This window comes from Muntiacus reevesi, chromosome 5 (genome assembly GCF_963930625.1).
Source record: "Muntiacus reevesi chromosome 5, mMunRee1.1, whole genome shotgun sequence".
Lineage (NCBI taxonomy): Eukaryota > Metazoa > Chordata > Mammalia > Artiodactyla > Cervidae > Muntiacus > Muntiacus reevesi.
The window spans coordinates 116,930,701-116,942,695 of NC_089253.1; the positions used below are offsets into that span (position 1 = coordinate 116,930,701).

Below are 11,995 nucleotides of genomic sequence, written 5' to 3' on the forward strand. Positions count from 1 at the left end.
ATTTCTTGTTTCTCTGAAATCATCACATTTGGAGACCAAGTGTCAGAATTCAGATCTGCTGAGGTGTATTAGCGTGTATGTACTCCACCTCCTCACCCTCCTTGAATCCTGCACGCACCTTTCTCAAGGTTGTTCAGTCCCCGTTTAGGCCTACTGTGTCATTTTCTTTTCATCAGGAACTGAATCAGGCCAAAGTGGAATAAAAATTTAAATCTTACAGATACAGAATAAAAATAACTGTTCAGATCATAAAAATGGAAAAATAATTTCTGTGGATTGATTTCCTTATGACAAAATTCACAACTCTTATTTTGTGAGAAAGAAGTGCTTTTTATTATAGAATACCTTGTTCTGTGTTCACTGTTTCAATGGTGAAGGGACTCTGAGCTTGTAAGCAAACCATGCCATAACTTATACTTTTTATGTAGAGAAGTTGGTTAAAACACAAAATCATTGTTTTGATAAATTCACTTTAAAATGTTTTTCACATCAAAGGCTTAAAACTAGTCACAACAGTGTGCTCTCCCCTTCCTCAGAACACAAGGATGACTTTGGACCTGATGAGAAACATTGAAGACCTGTGCAGAGAACCACCAGCATCCAGCTATGCGGTCTAGAGAAAGACTTGCGGACTCTGCCTGAGGGGACAGGCTGACCATCAGCTGCACCCGAGTTTACCAGCACCTGCAGGGTGGTTCTTTACCAGACTTCTTCTGTGAACTCAGGTCTTTGAATTTAACCCTTTGGGAAGATTTGTGTAGTATGAGTCTTTGGTATCTTGAAAATTTCACAGAAGAGAGGAAGAAAGTTCCAACTATTCCAGAAGCCACTGGTATAAGTCATGTTGCTCCTGTGAGGTCAACCGATCAAGAGTTGTGAGGTATGTGGTCGTCACTGAGTGAGTTGCTTGCCCGTACACGCTCAAGGGAGCCAGCCTAGTGTGGGCAGTGCTCAGTGGCATAACAAGAGTGAGGGCCCAGGAAAACTGGGTAGTTTTGGGTTAAGCTCAGGGCTTATCAAGAGTCCAGGCTTCCCTGCTTGCTCAGGTGGTAAAGAGTCTGCCTGCAGAGCCGGAGACCCAGGTTCGATCCCTGGTTCGGGAAGATCCCCTGAAGAAAGGAATGGCAACCCACTGCAGTATTCTTGCCTAGAAAGTCCCATGGATGGGAGCCTGGCAGGCTACGGTCCATGTGGTTGCAAAGGTCAGGCATGACTGAGTGACTTCACTTCAGGCTCATCAAGAGTCAGGGCTTCCTTGGTGGCTCACTTGCTAAAGAATCTGCCTGACAATGCAGGAGATGCTGATTTGATCCCTGGGTTGGGAATATCCCCTGAAAAAGGAAATGGCAAGCCACTCCAGTATTTTTTGCCTGGGAAATCCCATGGACAGAGGAGCCTGGCAGACTCCAGTCCATGGGGTTGCAAGAGTTGGATACAACTAAACTACTACCACCATGTCAAGAGTCAGAAGGACTTTGTATAGACTTGTATTTACACTTTCAGACCCATACAAATAGATATAGAGGAACATGATCTTTCTGTTCTTCACAAAGTACTCAGGACTTTGACAAAAAACATCATAAGTTTACATAAATGCCAATTTTCATACCAATTTATGAACTCAAAATTCTACTCAAAAGAAAAACAGTCACTCTTCTTAGCCATCAATTTCAGATGGGAGTTCTCATACCCAGAGGAAATTGTAATGGTGTTCTCCCTAGGTTTTAATTCCTCTTATCCATATGACACTTTCTCCATCATATACTAAATTCTGCCCATCCTCATATTAATTTACTATAACTACCAAAATACTTCTAAGCTATGTTTAAACATGTATGTATATATTATTTATTAAGTTGAATCTTATGAAATTGCTAATATTTGATCATTTTGTTTATAAATAGTTTTTTCATGTGGTTGGACCTAATAAGATACGAATTTTAGCTGGATGGCTATAAATCATTATATATATATATATATATACTATGCAGTGTTTTCTGCTTTACTTCAGCAGGAAGAATGAAAATACTTACTCTATTCACAAGTTATTATGCAGCCTTGCAAAACTATTCTTGCTGACTACTGATAAATTTCATGAAAATATTAAAAGCATAGTAACTTCCACAACACAGTATTTAACCCAAAAAAGTTTGATCCAAACTGGGTATACTGACTTCGAAGTACACTACTCATCTACTTGGGCTTCCCTGGTGGCACAGGTTAAAAAATCTGCCTGCCAAGCAGGAGACACAGGTTTAATCCCTGGGTTGGGAAGATCCCCTGGAGGAGGAAACGGCAACCCACTCCAGTATTCTTGCCTGGAGAATTCCACAAACAGAGGAGCCCAGTGGGCTGTAGTTCATGGGGTCTCAAAAAGTCGGACATGACATAATGACTAAATAACAACAACAACTCATCTACTAACTGAAATAGCCTACCCTAAAAGATAGCTTTTGTAGGCTTAAGGTCAGTTCTAGAACCCACAGGCCAAATATAAAAATACCAAAGCACTTTCGACTGAAAGTTCTATTAATACATCTGTGTCCTCAAAGACATTTAATATTATAGAAGGCTGAGACCCTGAGACCCCACACTAAGCACCAGTTAAAGAGGTATGCTGCAGTCCTTACGTTAAGAAAATTAACGTCTTTCAAGAGATACAAAAATATAAATAATGAGAAGATAGTCTGAGTATTTTAAGTTTCGAACTGGGACAATAAAATGTAAAAAGACAGCACTTGAGAAACCTTAAAATGACTTCACACGTTAAGGACAAAAAGCCAAGTACAAATGTGTACTGAGCCCAGATCCAGTCACTACATTAACCAAAGGTTCTGGATTCAAGGAGTCCTTTTATCCCCCGGAAGCAATGATTAGAGATCCTCTAGGTCACTTAAGTCCACAGCCACTTTCAGGAAGAGGGTGTCATCTTTAATGTAGGTGTTCTTGGCATTCTCCAAAGTGGAATGAGCCACAAAGCGAGGACAGCCAGAGGCGATGTTCATCTCCCCATCGGGTCTCTTAAAGCTGCTGCTGTTGGGATCAGCCTTGAAGGTTTCCATAATGTGGTTCTTTTTGCCACTCTGGTCCAAAAGCATCAGGGTCACCCTCTGCCTGAACGGCCACTGCAACAGTGAGTCAAACTCCCCTCGCATCACCACAAAGTACAAGGACAGGTGCGTCCCCTTCCCAGACCCGTCCCCGTTCAGGTAGGCTCTAGCGCAGAGGCGGTAGCCACACCGGCTGGTGTAGAAGGGCTGGCTGAAGATGGATACTGTGTGTCCATCCAGCGCCTCCTTCTTCTTCAGCTTGTAGTCTGTCACCTTCCAGATGAGCTTTCCGTTATAGCAGGCACTTTCCAGCAGCCTAAATCGCTCTTCGTTTTTATTCAGCTGTGCTTTATGAATATTAATGTGGGCATCATGTTTGTTAGTCTCCCCTTCCAAAACAACTGCAAAGAAAAAAAGATTCTGAAGGCCTTAAAGCTGTCTTTCAAATATGCCCAAAGTGAAATTTGGTTATCCAAAGAGAACCAATAGAATTCTGACTCCCCCAAGATGAACTGAATTCAATGTCCACCAATGTGCCATCCATATTAATAATACCGACTCCGTGATTCTCATGTCTTGGAAAGACTGGCCCCAAGAAAACCCCAATGCGTCCTCTTGAACTGAAGCTTCCTGAAGTGTAGAGAAGACCCTCTCAGCACGTGTCTAGCAGACTTTTGCGTGGTAAGCCCCACTACATTCTAACTGGGATGCTTTTAAACAGCCAAACTTGTCTCTGCTTTTCTATACTTGAAACAATGTTCCCCACCACATCTTTCCCCTAGCCTTCTCATTGTCTACTCTCCTTAAAAAACCATCATTCCCTGTTCTTGGAATTTCCTGGCCAGTCTCCACCCTGTCCTTGTTCCAGTTTCCACTCAGGGCCCTTCATCAATTTTGTTTGAGTGGCCAGAACCTCATGTTGTTCTGTTTCACTAATACCAGACTCAGCACTGTTGACCCGGGACGGCTGTGCCTTTCCATTGGCCTATTTGCTTGTTTTCGTGAACACATGCAGAAGTCATGAAGCACCCGAAGAGAAGCAGAAAACATTAGACATACCTAGTCTTTGGTCATTGGTTTCTAGCAGGGTGATTTTCTGTTTCACTGTATCAATTGCTTCCACCAAAGGCCTCAGATCAAATTTACTTTGTTGCTGGTTAGCCATTTGTAATAACTGACGCACTTGAACTTCTAGCCAAGCGGACTTGTCAATGTGACTGGCAAGAACCTTTCAGTACAAAATGGATCATCATGTCAAAAAAACGTGAATGATGCGTTGAGATCACATTTTTCAACTCAAACATTTCACCTTGAATTAACCAATTAATGCAGTGAAAAAATGCACGGTTCAGAAGAGAGAGGATGTCAGAGAGATGAATCACCTAATACCTTCCTCCCCCTCTGCAGTATCTCAGCTCCTGTTTCAAATCTTTGAACTGTTCTTCATCTGAGTCTTACTTCTCCCTTGGATTTTCTCCTCTTGGTTCTTTAACCTATCTTTATATTTATGTTCTCCCTGTCTGTGTTCTTGCCTTATCACTTCCTTCTCCATTGCAATGTTTCTGATTCACTCCCACTCTGCGAAAGGGCAGAGAATGTGCTGGAAGAAGGCCCATCTGTTCTGGTCTGAGCACTGCAGGTGGTACTCAGCGCCCCAAGATAAGGCCTGAGCATTTGGTTGCTCTCTTTAGATGAAGGGATTAAATAGAACCGTATTTCTCTTGCCCTCGGCGCATTCACTCTTGACTGGTTTTCGTGTTAGAAAAAGGTCAGAATTAAGATAATAATACCTGATGGATTTCCACACACACATACACATCCATACAGTATGTGGACAAAGTATGGAAATGATATGGTCTACATTTTCTGGTATAATCCTCAAAAAGACTGCCCATATCACATTATGAAATATTCTGCACCAGAAATTTTATAATCACAATAAAGACATTATTCTTTAGAAATCTCTGTTTATGGTTATTTAACATTCATGATTTACAAAGTAATTTTTGCTCTATTTTAGCGATGTTTAAAGCATTTTCTTCCCAAAGGAATTAATAGTTTCACTTTGTTGACTGCAAAATTCAGAACTACAGATGCTCTCAATGAATCTGAAATCAGGTGACTAATACTCGGTCAACAATGACAACCCTCATTGCCATACATTGTGTAAAAGTACTGTACCAGTGTAAATGTGTACTGGCATGGCTAAGTGTACTGGCTTATGTAAAAGATCTCTATTCTTAGGAAATACATTGCGAAGCATGCAGGGGTAAAGGGCTATAATAGACGGCTTACTCTCAAAGGGTTCAGAGAGAACACCCACAAAGAGAGAGAGAGACAGGGACAGGATGGGGGCTAAGGACAGGGTTGGGATGAGGAGGGGAGACAGGACGAAGGAAGCAAATGGGACAGGACACTGCCAACGAGTGAATCTGGGTGCAGAACACACAGGTGCTCTTTGTACTATCTTAGTTTTGCACATTTGAAATTATCTCCATTTAAAAAATTAGTTTTTCCATTTAAACAATTAGTTAAAAAACTAACTGGCTGTGAGCTTAAATCTTGCTTATGAATAGAAAGGCCATTTCTCACCTGCATATTTGACAGGAAGCTTCCATTTTTGCCAAACAACTGCGCAAATTGCTTGAACTCCTTTTCGAATTTCTTTACCGTTTCCGCTAGCTGCTGGATTTTGATTTCTTTTTGTTCTAGGCTCTTATATAAGTCAGAAATCTAATAACAGGAATATGAATGAAGGCATTTAAATGCATGCAGCAAAGTTAAAATAATTTGAATATAGTTCAAGGAAAATACTACAGGTAAGAAAGTATTTTAAGGAAAAATATATACACATATTTATAGAAAATATTTACAGGTAGATTACTATATAATTGTAAGAAAATGTTTGAAGTTACTTCAAAAAAAGAGAGAGAGATCCACAGATTTCTTGCCAGCCTTTGCTGTGTGTAACCCACTTTGATGGATCATCTCATGCTAGTGACATCACTTGACTAAATTTGCTCAACTGGTTCTTGTCTTTCATTTAGCATGCACTTACTAAACAACCAGGACTCCCTGTACCTCAAATGGTAAAGAATCTGCCTGCAATGAAGGAGACCTGGGTTCGATCCCTGGGTTGGGAAGATCCTCCAGAGAAGGAAATGGCAACCCACTCCAGTATTCTTGCCTAGAGAATCCCATGGACAGGGGAGCCTGGTGAACTTCAGTCCATGGGTTGCAAAGAGTGAACATGACTGAGCAACTAACTACCACTACTAAACAACCACAGAATTCAGATCACCACGCCACATTAGATGCTGTATGCACGGTGTCAACAGTAGTAGCTGCAATTTACCATCTAATTATCATATTCATTAGCTCTTCTAATCCTCAAAGAACCCCATGGGTTGGATACAACGGTCAGCCTCATTTTATAGATAAGGAAACAGAGGCAGAGAGTTTAACCTGCCTACTATACTGCTCGTGGTATAGTGAGTGGCAAGACACACCACCTCTCAGAGCTTGTAATCCCTTTGAGGGAAATAACTAAAAACCTCTGAGTGATCCTAGACAACCTTCTCTTACCCCTGCATCCATTCAATCAGCAGTACCTGCCAACTTTAACTCCGGACAAAACAAAACAACTCTTACAACCACTGCTCACTGTACCTTGTTGCAGCCTGGACTGCTCCTCAGCTGGGCTGCTATGATAGCGTCTCAGCCCATCATACACTGTCCCTCACACACACACACCTGAAGAGCCGCTCTACAGGAGCTGGACTGGCATGGGGCCTGCAGTCCACTGGAACTCCAGCAACTGGTTTGGTGCCTGGCGCCAGTAGGTGCTTGCTAAATATTTATTGAATGAATGAATGAACATTCCCCCCTGTCTTTAGCCTTGTTTGCCTCCAAATCATACTTCACGCTATGAAGTATAAACTTTCCCCTTCTGGACTATCCTCTTTCCACAACATTTTAACTGACAGACCTTCTCTTTCTTCAAGACAGTACAGCTTGGAAAAGCCTTAAAAGCCTTACACACTCCCACAGGACAACCTGCTACAGCCTCTGTGCCTCAACACAGGGCACCCCCATCCCATTTGCTACGGGGACAGCGTCTTATACATCTACATTTTGGTAAGCTCTTCAAGGGTAGGTGCTGGGTCTCCCCTGACCCAGTGTCCACAGAGACTGGCCTTGTACCTGACACACGGCACATGTTTGTTGAATGAATGGATAGCTGAAGGAGGCAACTGTTACAGAAAGAACTTGAGAACGGCTGGAGGCAGCATGCCTTCTACCAAAGTTACAGTTTAATCAGGCTTTCTATTTTCTCCACCATCTGACCCTGAAACTCACATACCTATTTTAACATGGAATCAGACAACATAAAATAATCTGTAGCAGTAAAACTCAGCGCCCTCTCTGCAGATGGATGGTTTCCTTCACTACCAGGGTTTTAAAAGTCTGATCCTCTGTGATGCCCTAACAAAATGATGAACTGCTGGAATAATTACTCAATAGAATCAGCATTGAATGCTGTCCACTATGAATATACCAGGGACTACGGCTGCCATTTGCACACATAATTTCACTTGATAATCACAATTCAGTGAAATAAATATGTACATATGCATTGATTAGGTTGCGAAGTTAGTAAGTTAAGACTTATTATAAAATGTATAATACCCACAGTGCCCAGAACAGATAGTCAAACGTTGTTTCAAGGTAATATTGATTTCATTTAAAAATGCCAAACACCTACTAGGTTCCTACTAGGGAATATCCAAGAGGTGTGTGAATAGGCTGCAGAGAGGCAGTGTGGTGTACCCTGAGGGGCACTGGACTGACAATCAGGGGACATGGGTTTGAGATTGAATTCTGCCCCTTGAAGTCATAAACACATCAAAATTTCTTTGAACTTAGTTATTTCATCTGTTGGTTGAGGAAGCTAGACCCAAAGATCTCAAAGGCACTTTCCAGTTTAATGTGCTCTAATCCTAGAAGTCTGTCTGGTCACTTAGTAGAAAAACATCTACCTCCAGTAGACTTCCACTTAAAACAGAGGAGGCTATAAAAACGCCAACAAGTACAAATCCCAGTGATTCTGTTGCCTCCCTTTATATTTGAACCCTTGAATGTTTACCTGCTCCTCTAGTTGGAAGTTCTTTTCTAAAACCAGAAGCATGTGGTCCCGTAAGGCCGAACGCTCATGTTCCTGAAGGTTCCCCCGTTTATCCTTTAAGATGAAGAGAAACGTGAGTCAGGTTGTTGAAAGGCTTCCAACATGAGGGTGGTGGCAGGATATTCTGCAAAAGCAGAACTTTAACAACTTTGCTGACTTGTCTCAAGGTGGGTTTCAGGGAAAAGGATCCCTCCCAGGCTCCTTTTACATCTTTACGATTTTTTTGGTACCCAGGAGACACGGAGAGTCAGGCCACTGTCGAAATTCTTAATGCTGCTTTCCTTCCTTGCCCTGTGCTGTGCTCAGACGTTCAGCTGCATCTGATTCTTTGCGACCCCATGAACTGTAGCCCGCCAGGCTCCTCTGTCCATGGAATTCTCCAGGCAAGAATACTGGAGTGGGCTGCCAGTTCCTCCTCCAGGGATCTTCCCACCCCAGGAACTGAACCCAAGTCCTTGTATCTCCTGTGCTGGCAGGCAGATTCATCACCACTCGTGCCACCTGGGAAGCCTTTCGTTGCTCTCGGAGTATATGATTGAGGGCTAAGTGTAGTTATTATCACCTCTCAGCTATTCCCACATAAAATGTATCTCCTTGGTGGGTTACCTCCTGATCAGCCTACTGAGCAAACTTCTCTACCACTTTTTATCTTGCTACCACTTGCTATTACAGGCAGAAGGTGAACTGAACTGTAGTTTCAGCCCATGAAAATTTTGTTGCCCTCAAAATAAAATTATACGTTTGCAAGAACACATGGTTACTTTTTCCCTGATCCTTAAAATTTCATTGCAGATTGCCTCTATTACTAATAAAAGCAAATGGTATGGGTGACCCATAGACTCTAAGTAAACATTTATAATCAATTTCATTTCAGTTTAGGTTTGGCCCTCTTGCAGAGCACAACTCCCCCAGCCATCCCCAGCTCTGGTACTAAGGTAAGTCCTCGAATACAATCCAAATGGGAGCTTGAGCCTAAATGTAAAGAAGATTCCTTTCAAGAACTGGAAAGCAATTCTGTGTTTCACGTGAGAGGAAGGTAAACCCCATCCTTTCTGCAGCCAAGACAACCACGGTTTGATATGTGACACATTTATGGACTCTTCACTGATTTTTTAAAAACATGTTTAAAATAGTTTTCTTTTTTTTTTTTTAATAAGAGAAACATATGCTTGGGTCAAGGGCTCCTCCAGTGGTTCTATGGTAATGAATCCACCTGCAATGCAGGAGACACAGGAGTCGTGGGTTTGTTCCCTGGGTTGGGAAGATCCCCTGGAGGAGGACACGGCAACCCACTCCAGTATTCTTGCCTGGAGAATCCCATGGACAGAGGAGTCTGGCGAGATACAGTCCATGGGGTCACAAAGAGTTGGACAGGGCTGAAGTGACTGAGCATGCTATGGCATGCTTATGTCAAACAACATAGGAAGATGTAGAATGAAAAGTAGAAGTCCCCTTTTCTCTATCTCCACATCCAATTCCCTAATCTCACTCACCAGAGTCAGCGAAGATATATATACATTTTCAACACAGTGAGGTCATAGTGTAAGTAATTGTTAAAATATATACCTCATGCTTTTTATCAGATGCCTAGTACTCCAAAATGTGACTCTCTCCCTCTCTCCCTCTCTCTCTCTCTCTTCCTCTCTCTCTCTCTCTCTCTCTCTCTCTCTCTATATATATATATATATATATATATACACACATATATATATATATATATATTTCACTGTTGTGGATTTTTTTTGCTAAATACAGTAGTCCCAGCTTAGTCAGAGTTTTGATAGTTGTGGTTTCAGTTACCCATGGTTATTATGGTCCAAAAATATTAAGTAGACAATTTTAGAAAATAATTAATACTTTAAATTGTGAACTGTTCTGAGTAGCATGATGCAATCTTGTTTCTTCCTGCTCTGTCCTGCCCCAGAGGTGAGTGATCCCATTGTCCAGGTATCCAAACTATACATACTACCCACCCATACTACCCACTTAGCCATCTCTGTTATCAGATTAACTGTTGCAGTTAAGTGCTGTGGTCAAGTAACCCTTATTTATTCAATAATGGTTCCAAATGATGCTGGCAATTCAGATATCCTCTTGCTGTGCCTAATTTATAACTGTGTAACTTTATCTTATGTATGTTATAGGGGATATAGGGTTTGGTACTAACAATGGCAACCCACTCCAGTACTCTTGCCTGGAAAATCCCATGGACGGAGGAGCCTGGTAGGCTGCAGTCCAGGGGGAAACGAAGAGTCGGACACGACTGAGCAACTTCACTTTCACTTTTCACTTTCATGCATTGGAGAAGGAAATGGCAACCCACTCCAGTGTTCTTGCCTGGAGAATCCCAGGGATGGCAGAGCCTGGTGAGCTGCCGTCTATGGGGTCGCACAGAGTCGGACACGACTGAAGTGACTAGGCAGGCAGTATGGTTTCAGACATCCATTGAGGCTCTTGGAATCTATCCCCCATGGACAAGTTGTATTTATATGTATGTGTGTTTGTGTAGGTGTGTGATCTTTGCATGCTTATGAAAGGATATCTGTGAAATAAATTCCTAGCAGTAGAACTGCAAGGTCAATGTGTCAGGTCATATTTTTATTTTCATAGATATAAGCAAACTTCAAAAAGTAGGTATTATAAATTTTATGTATATATATATAAATTAATTGCTCTGTTTTTCTGGAGAACCCTAATATAATTGTCAGTCTTTTTTTCTCTATTCCATATATAGTTATTATAAAATATTGGTTATGTTCCCTTTGTGCATTATATATATACTTTTAGCTTATTTATTTTATACATAGTAGTTTGTATCCCTTAATTCCCTACTCCCATCTTCCCTCTCCCCACTGGGAACCACTACTTATTGCCAATCTTACAGTTTCACAGACACTGAATGTCCTGCACCCTGAATGGAATCAAAGAGTAAAATGAACTCGACAAATGAATGATCAGCAGAAAGTAGACAGACACAATTACTCCATACCTTTACAGTGCAGCCATAGTGCTTAAAAGGACAGTCTTGTTCAGCTTCAGGACACACGGCCAGGTGTTCATCCACCTGTGAAATAGACAGTCTCAGGATGTAGAAATGCATCCTGACTCTCTAGCTACCTGGTATAACTGCAGTCAGCAGGGAGCCAAGGGTGGCTTGGGGAGAAGACAGGAAACAAAAGGAAAAAATGCCAAGCTGAGGCTGGGGACAGGAGAGCTAACATGGAAACAGAGAATCCTTAGGGAGAAGAATTCTCAGGGAGAAGGTGAGGGAAGACAAAACCATGGTCATCATGAGGATAAGGTAAGCGTCGGGCCCCCGCCTATGCGATTTTATCAAACACACCGCAATGATTACTGAAACTTTATCTTACACAAAATCACTGAGAGAATTATTTACACTTACCTCAGTTCTTGGAATGATCTGCAAACACTTGTTGGGACAAGATACTGGGTACTCAGGGCACAAGTTTTCCTCGTGATTCTGAAACAATGAAAGGGTACTGAACTAAAGCCAGCCTGGCTTTCAAAGGCTCCCTTATGTCCTCAGAGTGTGTGTACATACGACCCCTTGGGGATCTATGCAATGTGGCTCACCCTCTATAGGAAGGTACAGCCTAGTGCCAAAAAGGTTCCAGATGGCTGTTTTCTCAGTACAAATGAATTCAATTTTCCAATTATTCCAAAGAAGGTCAGAGGTCATGGGGCTGACAGAAGACAGACAATGCGCGTCACTAGCATGGCTCCTTTGGCACATGTAAAA

At 41.9% G+C, this 11,995-nt stretch overlaps 1 protein-coding gene across 1 annotated transcript in view; it reads right to left on the bottom strand.

The window, feature by feature from the left end:
* Window positions 1-319: 319 nt before the first annotated feature.
* TRAF5 (TNF receptor associated factor 5) overlaps window positions 320-11,995 on the bottom strand; it is a 44,898-nt gene continuing 33,222 nt past the window's right edge. The window contains exons 6-11 of the mRNA XM_065936260.1: window positions 11,639-11,716; window positions 11,225-11,299; window positions 8,197-8,289; window positions 5,643-5,783; window positions 4,110-4,278; window positions 320-3,451 (exon numbers count right to left, since the gene is read on the bottom strand). Of these exons, the coding sequence (XP_065792332.1) occupies window positions 2,874-3,451; window positions 4,110-4,278; window positions 5,643-5,783; window positions 8,197-8,289; window positions 11,225-11,299; window positions 11,639-11,716 (1,134 nt within the window). The 3' untranslated portion in view covers window positions 320-2,873. The remainder of the gene's footprint in view (window positions 3,452-4,109; window positions 4,279-5,642; window positions 5,784-8,196; window positions 8,290-11,224; window positions 11,300-11,638; window positions 11,717-11,995) is intronic.